At 37.3% G+C, this 27,589-nt stretch overlaps 1 protein-coding gene across 5 annotated transcripts in view; it reads left to right on the top strand.

The window, feature by feature from the left end:
• THSD4 (thrombospondin type 1 domain containing 4) overlaps positions 1 to 27,589 on the top strand; it is a 296,831-nt gene that overhangs the window by 216,492 nt on the left and 52,750 nt on the right. For all 5 annotated transcript variants that reach the window (XM_021407464.1, XM_021407463.1, XM_021407462.1 and 2 more), the window contains one exon: positions 19,656 to 19,860. In XM_021407464.1, coding sequence (XP_021263139.1) covers positions 19,656 to 19,860 — 205 coding nt within the window. The remainder of the gene's footprint in view (positions 1 to 19,655; positions 19,861 to 27,589) is intronic.

Consider the following 27,589-nt stretch of genomic DNA (forward strand, 5'->3'; position numbering starts at 1 on the left):
TGCTAGTATAAACAGCTCCAGGGCTTACCATGCAGTGGGAATCATTCACAGTATCTTCTAGGCCTGGTAATACTGTGTATTTATATAGGTCAGGATGCAAGTCTTGATTTTTGCATAACATAATAAATTGCATTCTGGAATGATGAGCACAGGAGAATGAGTTAACAAGCTGTATTTTACTGCTCTGCATTATAATTTGGCAGCCAGCTTTTATTTTGTTTTGTTTCGAAGAGCACTGGTGAAAAAAGGGACCAGGCAAAGCTCAGTTCATATGTGAATTTAGTCTTCTGAACTGTGGGTTACATTGTCTTAAAACACTAAGAAATACTTCTGTTCAGATCAGGTCCTGACTGTAACTGCTCTGTACAAGCTGGCAGGAGGCTATTTTCTTCCATGTGCTGAAATTTTACTTGTAAATCCGGTATTTCTTACATTTCCCAGCCCTTGACTTGCCCCAGCAAAGGAAGAAGATTGGCCGTACAGCAGTCTACTTTGCCTCTCTGGCAGAAGATTGTTCTAGAATTTAAAAACGGTGGAAAATTTGTATGTTGTCTGTAGCATCAGGACACTTCAAGGGTTGTCTGTCTTCCTCCAAATAAGGGTTTTGTTGTTTCCAAGTAATTATTTTAGATTTTTGACGATGTAGAGATTTCCTCAGGTTGATTTCTAGTATTTCTTACCTTTTCGTGTCTACTTTTAGATGACTGAAACAGCTTAGTTAAGTATAAGCTTTAAAATTTCTTCAGGTTTTAAGAATTTATAATACGTACACACTTCTAACTTGTGTGCAAACCTCATGAAATCACATAGAGAAATAATCAAGAATAAAACAATCTAAATTTCTAAATTTTATTTAGGAAGACCATTTTTACATTTACATTTTCTGTGAGAAATTGTTTCACTGGTTGCTGAACTGGCTCAAGGGCCTCTAGAATGGATTTTTGTCTAAACCATTGAATTGGAGAATATCATCATCCTAAGAACTGGAAGAGAACAAAGAAGAGAACAAATAATTTATGAAGTAACGAGTTCCCTGTTTCTGGCCTCGGAAGTGTCACTGAAAACATAAAGACAATGAAATACTGAAATTAAAGCATGAGAATTTTTTGTAATCACACAGTCACAGAGTTGCAGGAGTTGGAAGGGATCTCAAGAGATCATCAAGTCCAACCTCCCTGCCAAAGCAGGTTCTCTATAACAGGTCGCACAGGTAGGCATCCAGTATTGCTCCACTCTGCCTCATCCATTCTGGGAGGAAGCTCTGTTTATCTGGCTGCTTTCCCCACCCATTAAACCAGTAACTCGTATGACCTAACCTGGTTAGTTATCCTATTAGCAGTCTTACTTAAAACAAGGCAAAGGGAGGGCTGTTTGTTGCCTAAAATTACAGTATTCTATATTAACATTTGTTTTATAAAGTTGTATTTGCTGGTATAGGAAAAAGGATAGTTTTAATTGTTTTACCAGAAATGTGTCCTGTGCAGTGTCAAGCATGAGCTCTACGAGGAAGGAAGGTGTGCTGCTACTCTTTGATCCCAATCTATTACCACAAAGCCACATTGTAAAAAGAAACTCATATCTGCAGATAATTTCTCTCACGTAGGTGGAGATTGTAATTAGAGGAAACATCCCACTGCAGTGCAGAACAGTTATATTAAAAAAAATGTTTAGTATACTATACAGACAAGAAGTTATTTGGGTTACATTCTCTTACACCTAGGAACAATAGCCTAATATGACTGAATATGATAGTAATTTCTTCTTTTCAGCTCTTATCAAAGGGGATTCTAACTGGATATTTGTTAACTTTGCTTTGTGGAAGATTGTAAAGTGACTGAATCTCAGAATAGTACTTGTTGGCCCAACTCTAACAGTCATACTCTATTAAGAAACGATCCCCGGTCCAGTCTTTAGAAAGAAAACAATCATATTTTTCAAAATAAATCTGAAAAGTCTGATAAATGCTCAGGGCCATGTGCATTCCCAAAGAGAAGTTATCTGTAACTGTGTGGAGTCTTCCACAAAGAAATCTCGATATTGCTCACGTTCACTGCAAGTGGGTGTTGCTGTCTCTACTACTTGTGAGGCACTAGAAGCAGCTGTTACATGCCATCACATCCTCTGCTCTTGTGGTTCCCTCCCTTTTGGGTTCATGCATCTCTTTCTTCCACACTGATGTACAGCCAAAAAGCCAGATGGCTGAAAATTAAATGGATTTTGTACTTACTTGACAAAGCTAGACTCCACTGCTTCCTTTCCTAACTTTGAGTCAGTGGGAATATGTAAAACTCCCAGAGTATTTAGATTCCATTCGTCTTGCTTGGAATTTGCATTAGTCCCTACCTTCACTTTGTACTTTTAAGGACTGTTCTTTTTTGTAGGACAAGCAGAATGTAATACTTTAGGACAGTAAATTCTGCAAGCGTATTTTTTTTTCTTTTTCTTCTTTTAAATTATTAGCAAGTGGTTACGTTTTGAATCTTTAAATTTGAAAGATTACAGTATTTTGGTTACAGTTCCTTGAAGGATGCAGTTTCTGTTAGTTGTCTGCTTAAAAAGAAAGCACTTGCGTTTGTGCAGAATCACCTGTTCACCCTGTTGTTCAAAGGCGTATTTCTTACAGTGATATTATAGAGCTGTTCTGCACCAAGGACAGAAGAAAGAGAACTGTACTGAATGGAGGATTTCACTCCTGGATGTGACACTGTAGATGTCTGTTGCATTGTGGAGCAGCTGCTCTGCTGATTTTCCAGAAGGAACAGGGCTGTATTCCTCCATCATTCAAATAAAAAAATTCACCAGTCCCTTCTTCCATCTCATTTTCCTACACAGCATGATAAAAGCAGCATTACAGAGATTGCCATGAGATAGAACCTTTCTTCACACAGTTACATACTTGCTGTGGCAAGCAGGGGCTTTCATTGCCGCATGACGGAGGTGAATGTTCGCTCAGGAGACCAATCTAAGCACAAGTAATAACTGAAACAGCTTGTGTTCTTCAGATCTCTTCCTGATGTTATCATCAAATATTGTTAGTTTTTGTTCTTTATCATGTTTATGAACCACAACACAATAAAGGCAGGTATTGTAAAGGTTCAGGAGAAAGCTCACTGACTCCAAAGATTGGATTTTAAGGAATGAACATGTTACGTTGGGGCAACAGCCATGCCTTTGAATATATCGTGCTTGTTTTCTGAAGTATTGTTCTTTTGAAGAGAATTATCGAGGCTTTTCATTTCATTATGGAATGGGCGTAGTATTACTTGGCAACAATAACACTGAGATATTATCAAGGCATTCCTGATTTAAGTATTTGTTTGAGCAACTTAGGTAAGAGCTGTTTTAAAAAGGCATGGAGTTAACATCAATGACATCAATTGAACTATACTATTTAACTGTTTCTTGTCATTGAGATAGGACAAGAGAGAATGGCCTCAAGTTACACCAGGGGAGTTCGGGTTGGATATTAGGAAAAACTTCTCTGGAAGAGTGATCAGGCGCTGGAATGAGCTGCCCAGGAAGATGCCTGAGTCACCATCGCTGGAGATGTTCAAGAAATGTGTAGATGTGGTACTAAGGAACATAGTTTAGTGGGAAATATTGATGGTAGGTGGATGCTTGGACTAGATGATCTTAAGAGGTCTTTTCCAACCTCTTTGATCTATGAAGCTAGATTTTAAGAACTTCTTCATGAGTTTCTAGACTGCACTGTCACTGAATTCATTACAACCTTAAGTCTAAGCACTGTGTCCATTTTTGAAGGCCTTAGCCATACGACCCATGCCATGAACATGCATTTCATTGCTGTGTAGAGGTTCTAGGAAACAAGATGGCCTTCTTTAATAACTGTAATGTGTGGAAGTTGGTATCTGAACTTAGGTATTGAAATGGTTTTCCACTTTTCCAGTGGAATCTGTGGTGAATAGGAATTTTGTATGTTTGCAGTGGATCAACATATTTAGGCAGACACAAGTGCTTCATTATATGTGATTTACATTATTTCAAATTGGATTTAATCTGCTTTCATGGATGAAGCAACTTCTCTGTCCTTATGGTTTAAAATTTTCTGAAGGGATAAAGCATTTGGTGCATTCTAGGGGTGATGCATAGTTTTTGCAACTTATTGTACCTGTTGAGCGCTAGAGCTTTTTGGGACATGGATATTTGCCTTCACCATCTTTAATGTTTGTTTTGCAGTTTTTAGTGATTAAAAACCATGTAGAGATTTTTTTTCTGAATATACATCCAGTAACTTAGGTACTCATCTTATTTCTGGCTGTGATCCATTTAAATGTGGTGGGGAAAAAAAAATGCCGTTGGTCTTGCTTTGCTTTACATCAGTCCTTAGATGTTTCCAAGATGCTATTGTAAATACACTGATAGCCAGAACTTCCATCCTGCAAGGGCTGGAAATAATACTGTCAAAACAGTCATTCTTGAGACGTTTTCTGTCTGTAGCTGGAACGAAAAATTATGAACGCCATGCTCAGCTGGAAAAAAAAAAAAGACTAAACTTTAAATTTCAGGTACTTTTTTGTATTTTTTTTTCTTTTCCGTATCAGTATTCCTGCCCTTAATAAAAGTGAGCTAGATGATCTGCTTGCAGCTGTTAAGACACAAAACTGAAGCCCCGGGGCCATATGTGTACTTCTGAATGCTCCAGCAACAGAGCTGTATGTGAGCAGACTGACTCTAGGGTCTAGGCATGGTGAAACTGGACTCTCCCTATGTTACAGTCATGTGCTGCTGCTTGCCTTCAGTGCCTCGAGGCTCCTGAAAGGTTAAGACAGATTTCTCCTAATCCAGGCAGAAATGAGTGATACTGACTGAATTGTATACTACCAAAAGAAGGATAAGGCCTGCAAGCCTCACTCTCACCTTCAATATATCACTTCCTGTTTCCAGAGAATTGTATGTAAGATGATTAGACATTTTAATCTCCTTCACATTTAAATGTTCCTTGTGTTGCTGCACAAAAAAAGTTGACAAAAATCTTCAAGGAACTATTTTGAGTAGAAGTCTCCAAGTTGAGTAGCTGTCGTTACTTTGATGAGGTTCTAGCCAACAAACATCTATTTCAGTTGCAGCTCTTTATTGCTGCAGTGCTGTTGGCAGTTAGCTTGGTTTCATACACCATGTAACGTTTGTGTATGAGGGAGCTACCAGTCCCATTGTCCCTTAGAACAAAAGCAATGTGAGAGAAATTGTTTTGCTAACTATTAGAGGTATCACTGTGAGATGCATGCTTTATGTTTTTAATCCTTTTTTATTAGCTGTTACAAGGTGATACCTTTAAGAACATCTTTTCACATGATTTCTTTTCCTGGATAGCTTTACTTTTTCCATTGTAACAAGAATAAAACCTTTCTTCTCTTTTGTAATTCTCTAGCCAGCAAGAAACCATTGAATGTCTTAGTGAAAGGGTCTTTATATAAGTAGCTTTTTTCATTAAACTGCTAAATATCTAGGTACTATAAATGTCATTTAGATTCTTAAGGTTTTCAAAAATGAATAGTTCGTTTCTTCTTGTTGTCTGAAATTTATCTGACGAAGTGAACTTCAACATAAAGCACAGATATGTAATGAAAACATTTATTGTACAGGTAGAAAATCTGTAATTAATTAAGTGGGCGGCATGTGGATGTAACCACAATCTATTTGTAGAGGGCTGTAAATAGCATCAAAGATTTGTGAGTATTAAGTCTGTAGACAGCAGGAAATATTTGAAAGCCAAAGTAGGATCAAATGTTTGGGTAAAAATGATGGTAATAGCTAACCACAAATCAAGTGAGAGCCATTAGAATGTTGTTTGTTATCCTGTGGTTGAATGTAAATTCTCAACATTGCTCCTTTTATTTGCAAAGCAAGTGAGAGTTAGGCTGGAACCTCGAAGAGCTGTGAGACAGTAAAATAAGCACGCTACACTGATCTTGTTGTGTTCTACCTTTGGAAGTTTTCTGAAGGTATCGCTCACTTTACAATTGAAGGCATGGTTCTACAGTGAAAGAACAGTGTTATGAAGAATGATCACTTTGTCTCCCTCAGGGATCAGCAAAGCTGAAAGCAGTTCCTGGAAACCTGTATCATTCTTCTGATTTACAAATAGCTCACATGAATGAGCTATACATTCAGTAGGAATCCCACCAGGAGTGTGATGTACTGACATGTGCTGACTATTACTCTCTAGCAGTCATAAAAATCTTCACTGACATCTAATGTAATACCTGTCACAGATAGCAATGAAAGGAATAATCTTCATCTAGCTGTAGGAGTTCTGTCTGCAAGTTTATTTATGAAGGTCAAAGGTTTTAAAAGTGGCCAAAGAAAAATTGGTTTGTTATACTCACTTTCTTCACGTGTTAAGGAGAGAAGGTCATCCAGGCAATCTGTAGCCAACAATGCTCAGGCTTGGAAGAAAAAATACAAAAGCCAGGATCCTCTGTGAGAGGAGGGAGATATATCAAAGACACATCACGGACAATGCTAGGAGACCTTCCAGAAGACTGTGAAAAGTTGCAGTTGAAACCAAGAACACTTCACCTTTTTGCACTTGAAAGGCTGTGGCAATTAATTATAATAACACTGGTGACTACACTTTGAAGCCAAGTAGTTAAGGGATATGGCATGAAGGTTAGTACATAAATGTTCTGATATCCCTGTATAAGCAATCTGCTTGAATAAGAAGGCAAAACAAACAGAAGCACTAGAAGAAGAGGATGAAGCATGGCACTGTGGTTCTTTTGTCTTACTAAACTTTACTAGGTCATCAGCCCTGTGCTTTCTTAGAAGAAAAAGAGAAGTAGAAGAAAGGATGGCAGCTACACCTGGAAATGCAACAGGACTCTACTGTGAGGGTGTTCTGCATTCCCAGAGCTGGAACAGCACAGCGTGAATTTTGAATGAAGTTACAACTGGAGAAATGAGAGTTCGGGTAGAAAAGTCTGAAACTGAAAGACTGGAAATGGAATATTGGTTCAATAAAGCAAACTGTAATTCTGACAGATGAGGAACAACAGATTTCAGATGCCAGAGCAATACACACATTCTTGTTTACTAATCAGAGTTGCATCTTGACTTGTGGGAAATGATTAAATGAGCCCTCTGTGAGTTCCAGTTGACTGAAATTAATGAAGTCGGGGCTTCCTCAGTTTTTATCTCTTGTGATACAATCACTCTTGCCTTCTTAATCAAGGCTTCCTTGTAAAAGTTCTAAAGTAGGAGCCTACAATGTAAACACCAAACTAAAGCTAAACTGCAAGCATCCATCTAATGCCTTACTTAGCTCTATCAGTCCAATGTGATAAACGACTTTGAAGATAAGAGTATCTTATGAATTGTGTCAAATACTCATCTGTTGTGAATTGCCATAGAAACCCATATATAGAGCTGCACCATTTTGCTTAGCCAAGTACTTTACTGATTATGGTGCAGAATTCTGTTAAGACTTGATTTTGCTAATATTTTCGTCCTGCAGTTTTTACCTAGGTTAAAGTGACAGATCTGAGAAAAATCTCATCACTGTCTGACATAATTGTTTTAAAAGTTATTTCCTTAGTATTGTGCATCAAATGTTTTTAATCATAGTGAGAAATTTAGAAAAATTACATTTCTCAAACAGCTTGGTCTTGGTGTCAGATGTATTCTCATGTTTAGATTTACTTTTTCTTTAACTAAACTTTACTGCTCCTTGTTAGTTTTTCCTCTTTAGTTTTTTGAATTTGTGTGTTTCTTGTTTCCAATGTTCCTTACTTGCTGTAAATTTCAGCCATTAGAAACAGAACATGTTAATATAAGTACACATGGATTTGGAGGGAAGAATATGAATCTCCTGTAGGGTACAAGCTGAAGTGAAATAAGGCATCTGAGTCTATATTAAGATAAGCTCCTGGACATTAGAGTGCTGAATGAATGGAGTGGCACTAGCAGTTTATAGTTATGATATGTACAAAGGAACCCACTGGAACGTTTTGGTTTTCATTTCTCTCTTGTCAGTTGATCTAGCTGTAAACAGAAAATATGAAAAGGAAGTGTCCCTGGAGTTGTTCAAGAAACTTGTTCAACTTGTCCATGAGGACACCCAAGGTCCTTTTCTGCAGAGCAGCTTCATATCGGTGAAACCCCTGTCTGTACTGTTTATGAAATTACACTGAGGCCAGAGGGCCAGAGGCAAGATTTTGCATTATCTTCGTAAAACTTCATGTGGTACTTGTCCACCCACTTCTGCAGCCTGTCAGGGTCCCTCTAAAAAGCAGTCCTGCTTCCAGTGGTCACTAGGCTTCATGTTTGGCAGCGTAGCTGGTTTTACACCAAGCTCATGATCTACTTAGCCTGTCCATATTTCTCAGATTTAGGTATAAGAATGCTATGGGAGACTGTGCTGAAGGCCTTGCTTGAATCAGGATAAGAAACATACACTGCTCCCTGTGGCAGCCAGGCGCGGACTCAGATGTGAATGATCCAAATTGTTTATTACAGGTTCTCACATCCCTTATATACATTTACACATTTCCTCTTTTAACTTTCCCATCCACCTTTACATGTCAACAAAGCATTCCACAAACATTCCTTGACCGTGCATGCAGGTGCTTATCCAATCAGAGCCATGAGATGTTCCTTTTGCTTTTCTCTTCTTCTGGAGATGCACTTGGCTCTCTGCCTTGCTTTCTCATGCCATTTATCTTGCTCCACAGCTTCTGCTCTGAATAGTCTTTCTAGTATCCCCACACTCTCCACTTGTCCACTGGACCAGTCATTTAATCACAGAAGACAGTGGCTTTGCTTGTTCAGATAATCCTGCTCAAATTAACTGGTTGTTAACAGCAGGGTTTTTTTTATACTTGTTGTGCTTAGAAATTCCTTCCAGAAGGATTGGCTCTGTAGTCTTTCTGAGGGCTGAGGTTAGGGTGACTAACCTTCAACTGAGCCTCAGATTCTCCTCCTTGCCTTATTGTAGATGGATGTGACATTTACTTTTTTCTAGATATTGAGTACTGCCACCAGTCACCGTGACCTCGTAACAATGTCATCCACTGTTGGCACTCTTAATGCATCCCATCTGTTTCCAAAGACTCGTGTACATAGTTTTCGCAGATGCTCTCTAATGTGATCTTCCTCTACTATGGCTAATGCTTCATTCCTACAGACCCAGTGCTGGTGATTCAATTTTAAACAAAAATAAAAATGAATGAAGAAATTTGATACGGTTAAAATTAATAGTCATTGAAATTGCTTAGTAAATTTTCAAGATTATGAAGACCTTGGCATTCAGATAATTCTGCTTTACCAAATTTATATAGAAGCCAGCTACTATGACTTGGCAAATTTCTAGTTGGTGTCAACTTTGAAGTCAGTGAGGCTTCTCTTTTGAGGGAAGATGGGATTTCGCTTAAAAAATTTATTTATGATAAATAGATGAAGTCCACCTGGTCTCCAGACAAGGAGAGCAGATGATGGGAGAAAAATGAGTTCCCAGTGTATCCTCTTCATTTCAATTTTTTATAACATTTTGGAACTTTTTATTTTAGCTTTAAATGCCTCCTAAACAAAAAGAAATCTGTGGATTGACTGATAAATTTTAGCAGCATGTTACCAATAAAAAAACAGCAATATTTGTTACTTGTGTAGCAGAGGCTAATTTGAAATGAAGAGGAATATGAACTTTGTTATGTAGTTATAAGCAGAAGTTGTTTATGTGTGTATGCGTGTAGAAGTTCTACGTACTGGGTTCACAAGTATTTTAAGTGCCACCTTGTGGACAACATAATTAATCTTGTATCTCATAGAATACAAATTGGTGAGGTAGCACAGTAAAATTTAATTTCAAGTTTTGTGGCAGAAAATAGATCAGTTTTCTGGGGATTGCAGAACTTTTATCTGTTGCATATTCTAGTATTGTTAACTGAGACTTTAGTTTCTTAATTAGAATCTTAGTGATCTGTAAGAAGTCTTTGAATTCAAATAACAGTTAACCATGGACTTTAATGACTGTGAATAAAGCCAAATTCTGTTAGTCTTAATGCAGGATCTTACTCTTCAAGATCGTTGGATTTCTTGCTGCAATTTCTGTGTTGGTCCCTTTCCGATCATGAAGGCTAGGTTATGTGTATCACAGGTCTGGTTCAAATGACGATAGCACTTTACTAGGAGCTTCAGAAATATCTAGGTTTTTAACCAATGTTTTTGCAAGTACACTGCAGCATTTTTTTCCCTTTCTGAACTATTCTCCCTCAGAGGCACAACCAGCATTGCTTGTGGCTCAGCTCTGACCAGCAATGGATTCCCTTTTGGAGCAGCTGGAGCTGGCTCTGATCTGACATGGGCTCTGCTCACAAAAGCCACTCCTGCATCCCCTCACAACCCAAACATTGCCCCGTAAGCCCAGTACAGCTAACAGTCCAGATCTTTAGGCAAATGCCTAGTGATGAGACATCCAGCATTAAAGCAGAAAAGCAGGTCAAGACTGGGTTCAGAATTGGGAAGGAGCTACACGACCCACAGATAAATGCCTGCAGCGTAGCTTGGACGCAGCCTAAAGGTGAAATCCTTGACCTCAGAAGCACCTCCTGAGATACAAGGCATCTGAACTCTGGTTTGAGGCTGTACAGCTGCATTATGAAAGCTGGCCCTGAGCCTGGGCAGCTAAACCACCACAGGAGTGGTGCTCAAGATCTGAAACAGGAAACAAAACAGACCGGAGTTGCCATCTAAGAACCACCTTCTCCTAGTTCAAAGGCTGGGAAACAAGGCTAGAGAGGCATTATCCTGCAGCTGCCAAGCTCTGGCTGTAGTGTTTCTGGAACACCTTCACAGCAAGTGCAGTGCTAGAAATTCTAAGCAGTCCTGTTCTGACTACCAGATGCAGCTGCAACACTGAAATGTCAGAGGTCCTCACACTGTGGCTAGGAAGCAGGAAAAAGAATCTGTCTTCCTGGCCAAAGCCCCTTTTTGTAAGCCAGCTTTCATCATGTGAGCCTTACATTTCTCTCATGTTTTGCAACGTGAGCTGATTTACCCAACCATGTTACCCAACTTACATTAACTGATGTTGGCTTTAACTGGAACTAATCCTAATCTGCTTCAGGCCTAGACTGGAAAGCTGAAATGAACCAGAAGACATTCTGGTTTTGCTTTCTACTTCACTGGTCAGTTGTCCTTCATGTTTGGTTTCCTAACACTTTTCTCAACTTAATTATTTACCCAATTTTCCAGTTTCTGATTGCAGTGAAACTGAGTTGTGGTGATAGGCAGAGTACTGGCAGTTTTTCTTAGTTTCTACAGTCACGTTCAAGACAGAACAGGACCAAATATCATTACTAAAAATACATGTGAAAACTTCTCAGGCAAACCAGGGAAGATATGGTTAATCTGTGATACAGGAACGTATGCGTGGTTCTTAAAAGCTTTGAGGGCATTTTCTTAGTGGGGGAACTAGCACAGAAGAGGACTCCCAGAAATCCGAACATTTACAGCTTGGAGACTCTTATCAAAGACAGAAGAAAATCTTGCTTATAGACAGAAATATTGACGCATTAAATACTTTTCTAAAAAGTTAGCAAAAATGTTTGTAAGCGTGAATTTAGCATTGAGATGACTACACCTGTGAAATAGGTTGGGACTGATAAAGTGATCAATTCCTATGGCAGAAGTTTAAAAGAGTAAGGTATCTGTGAAGCATCACCAAGTGAGAAAGGTGCTCACTATTAGCATAATGTTTTTTTTCTTTGTGTGGTCTATCATTTTGTAGTTGTCCTGGTGAGCTGAGACTTCCTTAATTTGAGGTGGAATTTGAAGCCTAAGGAATAGAATCATAAACCAGCGGAGTAAATGAAAAACATTACAATTCTTCAGAGTTTAGGACCTTTGTAAGATGAGATACTGGCGAAGAGTAGTCCCCATGGGGGCCTCTTGAGTTACTGTCTGAGGTGCAAGGGCTCTGAAAGCCCATTAATCACTGCGCTTTTGTGGTACAATAAATCTCACAACTTTAATTTGAAAATTCTCCACACTTAGCAAAGGCCTTGAGGTAAACTGACATTTCAGCAAGCTACTCCTGGTGAATTGGGAACAGTAAATTATATTTATTCTAGTATCTCTTGTAGATGGCAGTTCACTGGATATTAGACCTGGTGCTCCCTTTCACATGTATTCCTAGGTCCAACTCACACTGATTTCAAAGGGAGCCTTTCCACTGATTTCAGTAGGATTTTGATCAAGAGCAACTATTGAATACAAGTACATTTTTGCACAAAGTAGATATGGTTGGATAAACTTGGAAATATCTGACCACCTACCAGAAATAAAGCCTGGACTGTTGATGTGAGTGCTTTATTGTTATAAAACTGGGGGTAGGGAGACTAGAAGAGATTCAGAAGAAAATTATTAATCCTTTCAAAGCCCCTGCCTATCTAGTAGTGGCTGTGCAACTCACTACAGTCACTGAGCTGCATGTGTCTAGACAGTGGTCACTAAGTGAGACATTTTATATGAAGGCAATACATCATCTTTGTGCTGACTGTTGCTGAATGCTGGTGAGAAAATGAAATACCAAAGTTTTGAGCTGTGTCTCAGATTTTATGCTATGGCTGACTTATTCCCTGCCTGTTTTTTGGATAGAAAGGTGAAAGAGGCATTTATTTAAGGACTGAGGAGTAAAAGCAAGGAATCCCTCAAAAGGGAAAGGACAGAGTACTTTCTAAATCTGTAATGAGGAGACTACTATGTTTTCTGGTATCTTCTTCTGAGTTAAGACTTCTGTGTAATGCCATAAGAGTGAGATCCCAGATGTCTGATAATTTGGCAAGCTCTTTACATTGTGATCCCGAGTTTCCCAATGTGAGTGTGGCTTGTTAGCAGGGATTTATGCAATACCATGAAATAACACTTGTAATTTTTAATTATCAGCAGTTTGTACTGTGTTACATGTATACACTTCTTTTTTTTCTTTTAACAGCTCTTCTGTCATGCTTCTGCCCAAAGGCTTTTAAATTCCAACTGACAGTCTCACTGCCCGCAAATGAATGTCTCAGAAAATACATAGGGCTGTCTTGTGTCGGTTAGGTCACAGATGTGGGTTTCAGATTTGAATACTGAGCGCACACAACATTTTGGCATTCAGCTTGTATGTAAAGTAGAGCTCTCTGTTAAAATGAACTAAGCTTGGTTCTCAGAATTGGCTCATAGGTATGAGTGAACACAAGAATCAAAATCTCCAAAAGCAAATCAATAAAATTCGATCATGACAATGCAATAAAAGCTTTGCAGTAGATGTTCCTAGGATCATGGAAGAATAGACATTGAAAACTACAGAACTGTTGAATTCAGAAATGGCAGTTTCCTTTATTTTAGGCTTTCCAAATAATGTCTATTTAAAACATTGCAACACCTCTAAATAATACCAAAATGCTGTTAACTAGGAATTAGAATGAAGATTTAACAAGACAATAAATGCCTTTTCTCTCTTGAATGAGAAGTACGAAAGACATAGTATGTATAGGAAAAGTAAATTGATTTATGCTAAGTTGCAATAATCTGCTGAAACATTTAAGTTTAGGACTTAAAAAGCACAATGGAAAGGAGCAAAATCTTTCTGGTTTTAAAAGTACTACTGTAGTTGCACTCTAGGAAGTCAGAATAAAGTTGTGTTGTCTGCTTCACTTGTAGTTGAACAAATATTAGGGTGAACTCTTTTTGCAAAGAAGAAACTGCAGTTCCATTAGCCCATATCTGGGCTTTTATCTGTATTTTCCTTCTTAGTCTTCCTCCTCTTTTCCCCATCCGATTGCAGTCAGTTTGAGTGGTGGAATTTGTCTATTTTCTGTAATCACAAATGACCATGCACATGTTCAAAAACATTACTGAGCTGGGGTAACTAGATCTGCCTGTGCTCTGTATCCATTTGAAATAAAGCATATGTTCACAGCCAAAAGAATAAAAGAAAAAAAAAAGAAAAAGAAAAAAATGCTGATGAATCATCATCTTCTCAAAAAATGATAGTACCTGATGGAGCACCAACGGCAGGGAGAGGGGTGATAATGGTAGAAGGGAATGGCTAAGACTAAATCAGTATTTCAGAACGTAGTGAGAAACAAGCTCTAACTTTTAGCGTAAAAAGTGGCAAGATCGGTAATACCAGAAGTGAGCACAGAGAAGAGAAGCTTATGCATTAGATGTCTGCTTTGCCTAGGGCCTCTTTCAGCTGCAAACACTCAGAACAGATTTCAGTGAACTTCAGTTGAAATCTCTATAGGATATTCCTAACTTTAAATACTGGAAGGAATGCTTCCCAGAAAGTATTGGTAGTTTTTTTTGTGTAAGTTAGAGATTTATATTCATCATCACATGTTCTTCTACTAGCTATTACTTGCTACTAGCTATTACTAGCTATTAGAACATTGTGACTTTTAGCTTTGGTTTGATTGTACATTTTGGGAATAATTTCTTTGTGCTTGAATAAGCATTTTTGATTGATCTGAATGAGCATGTTCGGGAGAATTTTTAGAGTTTAGAGAGAAGCCAAATGAAACTAATTTGACAAGCATTTGTAATGCTTCCTCCTGTTTTACACTTACTTTTCTCTTTCATTGTTCTCAGAGTCCATAGTTAATTTCATTTCTTTTGGAAGGAGGGACTAGATATGTGTAGAAATGTTTTCTCCTATGGACTTTGATTAGGCATGTGTAGGGACCCTGAAGGTCTTGCTTGAGAGGAAAACCAAGAGAGAAAAACTCAGAAGAGGGAGTTTCTGCTGACATAGCTGTGCTTCACTGGAACTTGAGTTTCTCTGACAACTTCTAAATTAAGCTGGGAGTAAGCAAAGCACTAAATTGTTATATAGTGCCATGCAACAACCAGAACTTTAAAAGTGCAGTACTAATTACTAGCATAATTTCGTGTGAAAATTTCTTATGTGATAGTGTATAAGTCTGTTCTCTAAATGCTTCATTTGGTGGAATAAAGTAACAGTAGACCAAGGGCTGAAAGGTATACCGTATTTCTTGTTCCGTACTAGCCAAAATAACCCTGTAAACCATCTTGGAGACTGATGGGAAAGGAATAATTTCTAGGAGAAGGAATAAGAAGTGTGACAACTGAGTCATACACAGATACTACACTTGCGTTGGAATTGCTGTTCAGTGCTGTTTGTAAGACTTAATCTCACTGACAACAAATAATAATGACGGAATAAGCAGCAGGTGTGGAATCCAGAGCATGAATCATTTCTGAAACAAAACACAGGATTTCTTAAAGATTCAACTCTTTTCATGGACCTAAGAAGCTCAAAAAACATAAAAAGCAAAATAATGACAATGTCTCAGTTTCATTATCTGAATGCTAGTATGAAGCTAAATAAAAATTTTGTAAAATGCTGAGAGTCCTTGTAATGATCTTAACCTTATAAGATCATCTGTTTTTTTCTGAGTTAATTCTGTAGATGGAATCATTTTTGTAGTTAACTCCCAGAAATCACGACAGTGGTAATAATTAATCTCAATAGTTCTATTTCTTTCATATTACAATTGGAAGAATTCATTTTTTTGACAGCTCAATGTCAGCAAGCTGGGGGAGATGCAGTATTGCTTGAGCTGAATGGCAGATATGATGGCTCTCATGAAGCCTATGCTTCGTAGCACAGTAACATATGAAATGTAATCAGTAGTACCCTCCGTAATTTGTAGAACTGGAATTTATTAATAATGTACACTGTTTAAGCAGGTCTCTCACCTATACTCTATAAGTTGGGTACTAGTGTCTTTGGCACCCACCTTGCGTTTCAAAGTTGAGCAAAGAGACTCTCTGATATTTCATACCCATCTGCTTATCTTGCAGAACTTCTTTATATCTGTTGAAATGGTTAAGACCAATTTGTGTTCTCTCAGCAAATGTTGGAAGGAATACTCTCAGGGGATTCCAGTTGATAACACTTCTTTGCATCATTTTTTCTTGAGGTATCACAATGTATTAAGCAATGTGATAAGAGGATTTTTGTTTGTTGCATACATCTTTGTTTCAATGTAATGAATGCATGAATACCACAACCTGAGAGAGCGTACATGTTGGGTTGGTTTATGTTTTTATATGATTGTATGCTTGCCAAGCAGTAAGGTGATATTTCTTAAATTTGGACTCAGGAAAAACAAACAAACATTATCTGTTCAGTACAGTTGCACCGATTCTACATTTTTAGTTTATTTGGTTTAATTCTGCTTACCAGCCTTGTTTTGCCAGGATGACTGTTACCATTCCAAATCTCTGAATAGCTTCAAGAATCTGTTTAGATGCAGAAAGAAAACAGAATCAGCTTGCCAGAAAGGTGTTTCTTCATCTTATCAACATTAACTCTGAACCAAGGCCCAGGATGTACAAAGTATTGAGTTCTGGACCAGTGATGGGTGTCTGATCCAGTATCTTTTGACCAGTGATTGGTAGAAATCTATGGTTTTTACAGTTAGAGTGGGAGATTCCCATAGAACATGTGGGACATGGACTTGCTATATGTAGCATTGCCAGATCTGTGGATAGAAGAGAGTACACAGTCATTTTTATATGCCTGCCTAAACCATATTGAGTGAATCTCAAGGTTTTCCAGATTGTATTAGTTTTTACTGGCCAGTTCTTTAGAAATCTGTGTAATAATTTAAAGCACAAAAGTCTCAGCAGACCATCTTGGTAGTTTTTTAGTTTTTGTTTTTAAAACCATGATTTGCTGCTAGGTACACTATCTGCTGGTAGGTAGAATATGTATCTTGAGTGCACTCTGCATATTGCATATGGTGTATTTATATCTTTATTAAATATGGTTCAGTATTTGTTTCCTCATTGTCAGTTACTGGTCTCAAATTATTAGGTTCTTGTTTCCAGTAATTCATTCTTTGTATCTTTATTGGACATTTTCTCTGAAAGAGCATTTAAATATAGGCACTTTTTGTGCTGCATGACAACAGTTCCAAGTTGTGCAGCTGAAGAATGACAGCTGTTTTGTACATTCATTAATACTTAACTTAGAATGCTGTGTTTGTTTAAAATAGGTTTGATATTTATTCCCTACAAAGGAATCGCATTTGTACTGAGTGGTTGCGTTGTTTCTGCCAAAACTAGTTCTGTTTGTGGTGCCCCATGGTAGTTCTGCATTATGCTCTCAGCATGTATCACACATTTTTCTCTATTCTATTTGCTAAAAGGAAGAAAATTATATTAACCTTTATGGGACTCAGTAGTAATGCAGAATACCATTAAACATTTATGCTAGCAATTCATATTGAATAGCACCTCATATTTGAAGGGATTTCCTCCATAAAACAACTTGCTGGCAGTAGAAGTTTCCTGAAAGTCACTGGATAGCATAGGTTGATGCTTTATTAGATTTCCATCCAAAGACTGTATAGTGGAGAAAGTGTATGTATTCTTAAGAAAATACCAGGAGAATGAGTGTAGACATTAACCAGTTGTTCAGAATGGCATCTGTCAACAGTTTACGGGCGTTCGGCCTGGTTCCGGACCCACAGACCCACGCCCCGAGAAAAGGGAAAAGGGAAAAAGGGTAATGAAATGGGCCTGGGAGCAAAAACAGCGGCAACAATCTGAGGAGAAAAAAACTAATTTACTAAATAAGATATCGGAATGCAAAACAACACATTATAACACAATATAATTACAGTTTAAGCTGATAAATCCAATACAGCGAGAGAGAATGTCCAAAGTCAAGGTAGGCCTTACTCTACTACCGACGATAAGACGGCTGGAGAGCGAGGTGCTGCCAGGACGAGAGATGAGCGGAAAGAGAAGGGACGAGGTCTCATGATCTGCAAGTTTTTATCTTTTCCCTCTGGCCGGAAATGGTAACAGAGGAGCAAAGTACCCTGGGTAGTAGTCCTTCTCTTCTGAGAACCAGGTACATACACTACATGATGTTATGATGTGGAATACCAATAACCAAAAATCGTAAAACCGTGACAGCATCTTAAATTAAATCTTAAAAAATCACATTTTTTGGATTGTTTTAGCAAGTCTGAAATTATACTGCACGATGTGGTATAGTTAGAGTGGTAATTCCTGTGTTTAAACATATTGCTTTGTTAATAAGTAAAATGCATTTTAAGGCAAAACACAGAAATTACACTCATATGTGGTCTTATTATTTCTGCTGTGCAAGGCAAATGCAAGATGTTAAATCGGATGTTTCTCTCTAAATTCAAAATCTCTTTGAAATCATCATAATCTGCTTACAGTAGATTTAGTAGGATAAATTAGGCACTCAGTTATCAGGTTTTCCTGCCATGAAACATAGTGCTTGGGAATCATCTTCTTACTCTTGCTTCATGACAAGCATAATTGTCAAGCTCCATATGATCCTGGCAGTGATGACTTAGATGGCTTTATCTGTATTTCTTGGACAGTCATAAAAAACGTGTTGGGTGTTAAATATTTATGTTGGAAGTGAGCAGACTCTGGCTTTCAGTTTAGAACATTTCTCGCAGCAAGGGCCAAGCGTTAGTGTTGGGAATTGGAAAGAAATACAGTGATTTCAAGGCTCAAGAAACTCCCTGTGTTGTATCTTGGTGGTATCAAAAATCTCTTTTTCTTCTCTTTTTTACTTGGCTGATTGCTTACAGGAAAGACCATAAAACAATGATGAACCTGTTTTTATTTTAACAAATATTTGTAAGTATTGTTGGGAATTTGAAATAATAGAGCAATGCTCTATCAGTTATTGAATATTTTCCATCAGATTATTACATTTCATGTAAATAGAAGAGAAGTGATAACCTTCTGTTCTACTTGCTCAAGTATTTTTACATTCTTATCTGAATGGAAAAGAGAAGTTCTTCGTGCATGTGCCCCAATCCATTATTTCCAATAGATGTTTAATCATACAGGTAGATGATAAGTGTACCTGATAAGTGATATTTACAATTTTTAAATACAGCACAGCTATATAATAAATAGAAATGTTTATACTAAAAGGGGGTTTTCTCTACAATATGTATACTTTTAAAGTATAAGTTTTTCTGGTTTGAGAATTTTTTTTTTAAAGCCTTTAATTTACATTATTTAATGTGACTTCTTTAGATGTTCTGTCCAACTGGGTGTTAGTGGGTTTGTTGAGCATTAGATTGTGCCACTCTTTAGTCAGTGAATGGGAAGGTAGTTTCTATACTGTCTTGACACAGTATAAAGTCTTTATAGGAACCTCATTTGTTGAGAGTAGTCTCAGTACTAATTTTTTGAGGAAGGGAAGACAACACTATATGTAAAGTGGATCTACTTGTGTAAAAAGTGGATCTACTGCATCATAACAGAGTCACAGCTCTGCTTGATCTCTTTCCTGACGAGCAGCTACAGAAGCTGCATGGTTAAGAAATTCTTGGTATGGTGGTGTAATCAGCAAAGATAAATGGATCAGTGATCTTTAGTGTGTTCTTGTATTTTTGGTAACATACAAAAGCTGAAGGCTAACTTGAATTCCCCATGTCTGTGAACACTCTGTTTTTTATTGCTTTTTTGCACACAGAAGAACAAGGGCAGAAATTGCTGAAATAATAACCTGCAAAATCTTTTCAGGACTTAGTGTTCTTTGAAAGTTGTACTGTCCTTAGTTGTTGTGTTTGATGTCTGCAGTTGTAAGATGTTAGAAGAAGAAATCTTATTTTATTTTGCAGAGCATTGGCTGTGACGACTATCTGGGTTCAGACAAGGTGATTGACAAGTGTGGAATATGCGGAGGGGACAACACTGCTTGCAAGGTTGTTTCTGGAGTTTTCAAACATACGTTAACAAATCTCGGCTATCACAAGATAGTGGAAATTCCTGAAGGAGCTACTAAAATTAACATCACTGAGATGTCAAAGAGCAACAACTATTTGGGTAAGTTGTATCTCAGTGAATAAAATATTTTTTGTGTGCTAGTGTAACTGGGTGGAGAGCCATCTAAGCAGCGTGAAATAGATGTCAGAAAATGAAAAGACAATTAAACAGGCATTTTGCTCAGAATTAACTGACAATGTGTAATTCTGTCTTGATCTTGTAGGACAGACCCTGTAGATCTGTGACCCTCTGTTTCCCTGTCTGTGTGATATGGTTTTGGCGTTTCCTATCAGTTAATCCACTGTTGTGCTTATGCTCCCTATGTTTTTAACCTAGCCTGTATGTACAAGAATCCAGCAATGGAACATGCTTGTTTATGTAAAATATGTCAAGCTTTCTAGAGGAGAAAAAAAAAAAAAACACGTCTTCTGATTGCTTAAGAATGTAAGTTCTTTTAATGTGAAAAGTATACCAAACTTGCATCAAGATAAAGTGGTATTCGGTGATATTCTCAGAATACAGGTCATTTATGTAGTTATTTATTCTGAAGAAGGTCCTTAATTCAAAACTATAGCGGATCCTGGAATATATTTATCAACATCATAGTATCCGGAGATATATTCTTGAGGTGCATACATGCTGCAAATAAGAAATTATGTGAAATATTCTGCGGATGTGTACCTGTCTTGTATGCCTTTGTGAACTGTGATTTTTACTGTTTAAAAACCTGTTTCCAGGTTACAAAGGTCTTAGTTTGTTTACGTGTGTGCTTCTGTTTGGGAGCCAATTTTGCTGAGAGAGGTCTGGAGAGAAAAGATTTACCAGAGTAAATAATAAAAATGGTTACTACAGGAGACCTTGATTGCCAGCTCAGTGTCTTTATCACTAGAGCTATCCAGATGTACTGGAAGTTTAAAATCCCAGTACTCTGTTTGACAGCCACTTTATCTCACTTCTGGCTGTTAACCTTCTCAGCTACAACACAAGCTGCGCAAGTCCAAGAAAGGAAAGTGCTCGCTACTGAATCTTCATGTCTTCTCTTCAATTTCTGTTGAAGCTGTAACTGGTTTTACAGAAACATCTGCCTGTAGATGGGAGTTTATGGTGGGGAGCAGAGTGTACTGCAATATCATCTCCATAATTTTGGAGAAAATCTGACTCTTCAAAAGTGAAGAAATAATATAAGCTGTAAGTCCACAAATATCAACAGTTTGGGACCACTTGTGAAGTGATTTGTCCTGATTTTATTCAAACATGTTTTTGATACAGATTAACCTGTATACAGCAGTGTTAATTTTTTCGTAAGAACGGTTTGGATAGTATCCATCAACACTAACTCATGTGATGAAGGAAGTAAACGATTATTCTGTCTGAAGAGCTTCTATAGATACTGTATATTCACTAGCAAATGGATGAGAATGTGGTTTACTTTGCATGTCAGTGAAGGTCACTACACTACTAATCTATAAAATTATGAAACTGAATATAATTTATCAGAAGATTTACATGTCAGTATCTGAAAACAGCAGACAGAAAAGTTCCCTTAGCTATATAAAAATGTTCTGAGCCTCATGTACATTTTTGGAATTGGCAGAACAGAGAAATAGTAACGTTTGCTTAAAAATAATCAAGACTGTTGGCATGTATGGGAAAGTTGCAGGGTTTTTCTTTCCCATGCTACGCTTATCCCCTGAGCTCTTTGTTTATGCCATCAGCTTTTTTTCTCCTTTTTTATTCATTACATGTGTTTCATTTTAAAGCTGCTGGTACAGACCTAGTCTGCAAAATTTACCAACTCCCTCCCCTGTTCTGAATTCCTGAGGCTGTTGTTCCATCTAGAAGGCCTCCAGCCTGTCTGCTTATGCTGTAACACTATAAACTTGGCTTATTGAGGCAGGTGTAGTTGCTCCAGGACAGAAATGAATATGTTCTAGTAGATCAGAAAACTGAAACTAGAAAAAGCTTCACCAAGCAATGCAGTGTACAAGCAAAATGGTAACTGGGAAATTGGGTTTTTTTGGTCTGTTAGTGGACACAAATTTCTCACTGATGTCAAAGCATTTAAAATTTAGGCATTGAGGGCTTTATACAACACATAACCCTGGTAGAGCTGGGAAGCTTGAAAACTCACATCTGATATTTATTGGTTTGTCAATATTTATTGTAGTAGGCACGAGTCTTGAATCGTAAAAATGGTAAATAGTTTCTAACTTTTCCATATGCTGCAGTAGCAAAAAAAGACCACAACCAATAACAACCCAGCAGCCATTTCTTTAAGCATGTTCTGGAGTACTTTGCAAAACTGAAGTTTCAGGTTCTGACATAGTCCAACTGCAGCCATCAGAGTTGCTTGGGAGCAACATTCTTGTTGTGAGGAATATAAGCTTAGCTGAGTTTGTTTTTGCCTTCACTTTTTCCATTTCATAGTTTCTTCAATGCAAAATCACGAATCAGCTTGAGGTCCCTTAATTTTTTTTTCAAACATGTCAGCAGGTTGTTCTGGGAACCTGAGTTATTCTGATCGTCTCTTCAGGAGACCATCTGAGTTCCATGTGATTTCATTAAACAATTTTTACACAGCTCTGTATGTCTTCACTGATTTTCAAGGTACTAAGCAAACAAGCAGCCAGGAAAGTGTATTTTCACAAGGAGGCGTTTGAGATTTCTGTACAGTCTGGTGGTGCTGGAAAAAGCAGGCAAAAATGTGATGCTTCTTACTGAAAGAGTTTCGCGTTCAGCTGAGTCCTCCAAACATCTGAAAGCTTCTCCACACTGCTTTTGCAAATTTCTGAGGCATAATCCATTGCTCATTGTAGCAAAACCTGTGACCTCATAAAAAGTATAGTCTTAGTGATGATGCTGAATATGATGGAAATATGTTTGAACAACCACTGAAACAGCCTATTTCATGTACCTTTTCAACTGACATTTTACAGAATCTACCACATCATAGGTTTCTTGTACATCTAGTGGCGTATGCTATTTTCAGTGAACTATTACTTTTCCCCAGGAAAATAGTTTTGGAAGGGAAGCAGTCCTGTTTTGGTATTAACCTTCCTAAATAATAGCTGTTAATAACTATTCATAATGTATTAATCGGTCTGTATGTTTACTCTAGTAATTTCCTTAGAGTTTGAAGCAAAGGCTACGTATTACAATGGATATTCAAACTCTCTAAAGAAGTCTGTGGGCTGGATAGTCCTGAGCTATGCACAGAATGACTTGCTCCTCTAAATATTTTTCCTAAATATTTTCTTCTTGGCTGATCAGTTAGACCTTTGTGCAGCAGGACTGCTAACCTTGGAGAGACTTTTCCATTGGCAAAGCACTTCTCTCACATGCTAATCTTGTATAGGAAAGAGACAAAGACATACCTTTTATCCCACTGGTAATTATCAGCTGGTAAATTCTCATACACTGAAATAGGAAGTTTGCCATTGAGTTAAGTAGGACCATAATACCTTACGTGAGACCAGTTTGTTTCAGCACTTATGCTGTAAAAAATGTGGGTTTTGAGTATAAATATTTCAGCATCTTTGGGTTTGAGTTTTAGGGTGACAAAAATATGAAGCCAAATGAGATGAATCTGATATGATTATTTGGAAGGTGTTTTTTCGTTCGGTGGATGTTGAGAACCTAATTTAAAGATACTGATGGTTACTCATGTCCGTAGCCTAAACAGTAAGAGCATATGATGAAAGTATCAACAGTAAAAGTGGAAATTTAGCTTAATAAAAGAATGAAAGGTACAGAGATTGAAAATGAATTAGTTTTGAAATACATTAACCATGTGTTGCAAACCTATAGTCAGAAAGAAGTAGGTAATGTCCTATAATTCAAGCAACAGTTTGTTTCTAGAACAGATGGCTGAATCTGGGGTCGTACAACTAAGATTCAGGTCTGCAAACAGTACCAAGCAGTGCCAACTGCCTGCCGGCATTAGCAGTACACGTGTATGAGGTGTTATGGTAGGGAAAGCTTGTACATCAGAGTTTGGACAAGTCTCTTCACATTTAGTGCCTTATGTGAACACTGTTTATATTTCATAGTGACATTTATTTAATAGCTAATTGTAAGGCTCTTTGTCATTCCTTCATGGAATGTAATAATGTGTTTTAATTTTGTTTTTCATTGCATTAAGTTATTTAACTTATTAAGCAAGATTAGTTCTCTGAACTAATTTGTTTTCCTTGCTTTCTGTAGAATGACTTCGAGCTATTCTAGCACCTGCTCTTACCACAAGCTGGCATACTGTAGTCGTGACTAAAATAGGAGGTATATATTGTTGTTTGTTTGTTTTTAATACAAGCCCAAGAGATTTCAGTACTGTTCCTGTGAATGTTAGTGAGAACATGAATACGAATGTATGGAACTAGTCATGTGAAAACAACAGTGGCTGATACTGAAGAGGCAATGAAAAGATTCTCTGAAAAATGTTTTGATCCATTATCCCCTGCAGCATAGATAACATTCAAACAGTGTGTCTCATGATGAAATACTGTTCACAGCTCTTGAGCTTAAAATAATATTTTGAAATCACTTTAAAGATTCAAATTTCCAGCAAGTATAGAAGCAGATTAGAACACTGGCAGAGAATTTAGAACATAAACATTGTTAGAGACACTGCTATGTGACAAGAAATTGTATGAGACATTTTTATGTATTAGCTCATGACAAAGCCATTGATTTTCTTCATGTGGTGCCAATTAGATCAATTACTACACTTAATTATACATGTTTTTAGAATTGCTCTGTATGATTATTATTTGAATTTTTTTATTCTTACACTTTTTTATTTTGGAAGATACGAATAAGGTTGCTGTGCAAAACCACTGCAACATACGCTATCTAGTAATACAGAGAAGAGAGGATATGTGTTTGAATTTTCAAGGCTTGGAATTAACATGGAAGAATATGTCAGAGGAGAGGGTTTTTTTTTTGTTTTTCCTCTGTTACCATATGTACAGCAAACTTGTGTATTACCGTGCCTCAGTGGCTTTCTCAAATCAGCGATGAGAGCTACCAGTCAGCTGTTAATCATCCATCCATTTCTATTCAGAAACAAATGTTGCCATCTTTTCTTTTAAGTTTAGAAAGTACAGCAAGAAAAAGCTAAGCTGTTATATATGTTCATTGTGATAGACTTGTGAAATCCCCACAGGGACTTCTGCGTGGTATTTTTTGCCATGTACATTACTCATTGAGTGCATCTCCATATGTGTTAGTGTATACATCAGAGTTGGAGTGCATCTCTCTCACATTTACAGCTTACTGTATGCATTACTTGTAAGCTATGTAATTGCATTATTTGGATTAGCATCACTGTTTTTTTTACCTTTTGTCCTTGGTCTTCTTGCCTGTTCTCCACTGGAGCTGAACTACAAAGGCATTTTGTTTTATAGACAACGGAGATTATCTCCAAACTGTGACAAAAAGGTGTAAAGAATTGCTTCTTAAATAAACTGACAATAAGCACAGCAAATTTGAACCTTAAGGAAATTTTGGAGTAAATTATTAATAGAATGCCAATTTTGAGGCATCTCAAAAGGCTGAGTCCTGTTAGAGTTTTTGAAAAGATCTGATGCACAGAGCAGATTCTGTTGTTTTTTTTTTCATTTAATTTTTACATAATTTAATGTAGTTAACGTTGGATGCTTGGTTGTAGGTATGCTGATCATCTGAATTAATCGTAATTTGAATTAATTTCTCTTTTGAAAAGCTTTTTCTATCGTGATGCTACAGAAGCATCTGGAGGACACAAAGCCAGGGAGAGTGTTGGATCTTCCACTTGGAAAAGCCTTTACGAAGTACAGTTTTTGAAAACAGCATCGTGCATTGATCTTGTCATTGAATATAAAAGAAGAAAAACAAACAAACAAAAAAACAGGACTAATGATTCAAGCTGGGTCTACTTCTACACGTGTCACTTCTACACTCTACTAAGTGTCGTAGAGTGGGAGGCAGTCTGAAAGAAGTGTGAGCACTTCTGAATCTGTGAAGGGGGTTTTGCTTATGGAGTGATAAAGTGCTACTTGAAGTACCTGCAGGTTGTGACAGTATTTGACTTCTGGAATTCAGCATGTGTTTGAGGATAATGCATATGAAGATAAGTTACCAAGGAGAGTAAAATGTTTGCTTTTAATGCAAGAGGCTTAAAAACTGGTAAGAGTCAATAAACTAAGATGTAGAAAAGTCCAAGAGCTGTATTTCTAACACTTCTTACTTGAAATTTGTTACTATGTTGCTTGATTCTTCTAGCATACCTACTCAGTTTTCCATCCCCTTTGAATTACTTTCCTTAACGTAATTGCCAATTGATTTTCTGCAGAGAGAGATTCTTTCACTAAAATGTTCATCATATTATAGCCAACATGTAGCATTTGGCTAGGGTGATCACTTACTAAAACCCTTGAAGTCGTTAAGACTTTGGATGAAATTCAACCCTGGTGTTAATGAATTCAACTCCACTGAATTCAAGTCGAAGAAGAGTCTTACCTAGCACTATGACCTGTAGTTGAACCAGAATGTATCTAGGACATTTTTCTTTGCTGACCATATATTTTTTCAATACTGGTGTTGCTTAACTAATTACATTTCAGAATTTCTGGCATGGTTATCTTATTATAGTAAGTTCCAAGGTGACCGTTTCCCATCTGGCTTCGTTAAATAGTGAGCTGATATGGGACAGTCCATATAGTAATCTTTAGGTTTCTGGCACATTTTTAAAACATACTAAAGAAATACATTATCAAAAGCTAGTGTATTCTTTTTCACATGTTAAGAAGCAGATTTAAAAAAAAAAAGTGCAAACCATGTTACTCATGTGAGTATCTCTTTCTAGCACCCAGTGGCTAGGATTTTTGGCTCATACCTACTCACTGATGTCAACAGTTATGACCAGTTTTGGAGCTCATAGTGTTCTCATTTCCTGTGTTTCCTGATTCTGTCAGCATTTAACAAAAGTGGTGTTCTTTTTTTTTTTTTTTTTTACCATTTGTTTGTAAGCAGTGTTTTTACAAAAGCACTTATCACTACAGCAGTGCACCAGCTGAAGCCTGCTGTTCCTTTGATGATCTTCCCTGCAAATACATCATCTGAACAACAGCCAGCAGCAATGAGTCCCACTGAGGTGCTTGTTTCATAATCTCTGTATTAAAGGAATGTTTTTTTTTCCTTTCCTTGAAATATGGAAAGGTTGTTTTGAACAGAAGGGAAAGGAATAAAGAGAAGTATGCAAAATAGTGAAACTCAGAAAGGCTGGCTGCTCGGTTTGGCTTGTAAAGCACCCAGCAGTCTGGTTGCTTATACAACTTTCCAAACCCCCTTGGCCTGGAAGCCTCTGGAGAACTGACTCTATTGCAAGATTTTTGGTATTTCCTGCTTTTCATCAGACCCCAAAATCTTTAATTTCAGTCTTTCTCGCAGTGTTTTGATTATACTTCTGTTTCCAGTTATGGACAAAACCAAGGAACTTGAATGCAAGATTTCAAAGAAAATGCATGAAAAAAAAATGTGATATGAGCAAAGAGACTTGAATATCAGTGATTTTGTATTTACCCAAACTCAACCTGAACTTCATAGATCTCAAATATTTAGATTTGTCTTTGTTTTCTGTTAGGTGACCAAGCCATCAAATAGTTTGCATGAAAAGAGTAGTTTGTTGTTTCTGATGCACAGTTTTGCATGAGTTTCTTCAAGGCTTACTTAATAATCTAAGTTCTTTTTAACAACGTGTGTTGAGCATCTTAAGGTACATACTTGTTGTGCCGCTGACCAATGTTCGTGACTG

This window comes from Numida meleagris, chromosome 9, assembly GCF_002078875.1.
Source record: "Numida meleagris isolate 19003 breed g44 Domestic line chromosome 9, NumMel1.0, whole genome shotgun sequence".
Taxonomy (NCBI): domain Eukaryota; kingdom Metazoa; phylum Chordata; class Aves; order Galliformes; family Numididae; genus Numida; species Numida meleagris.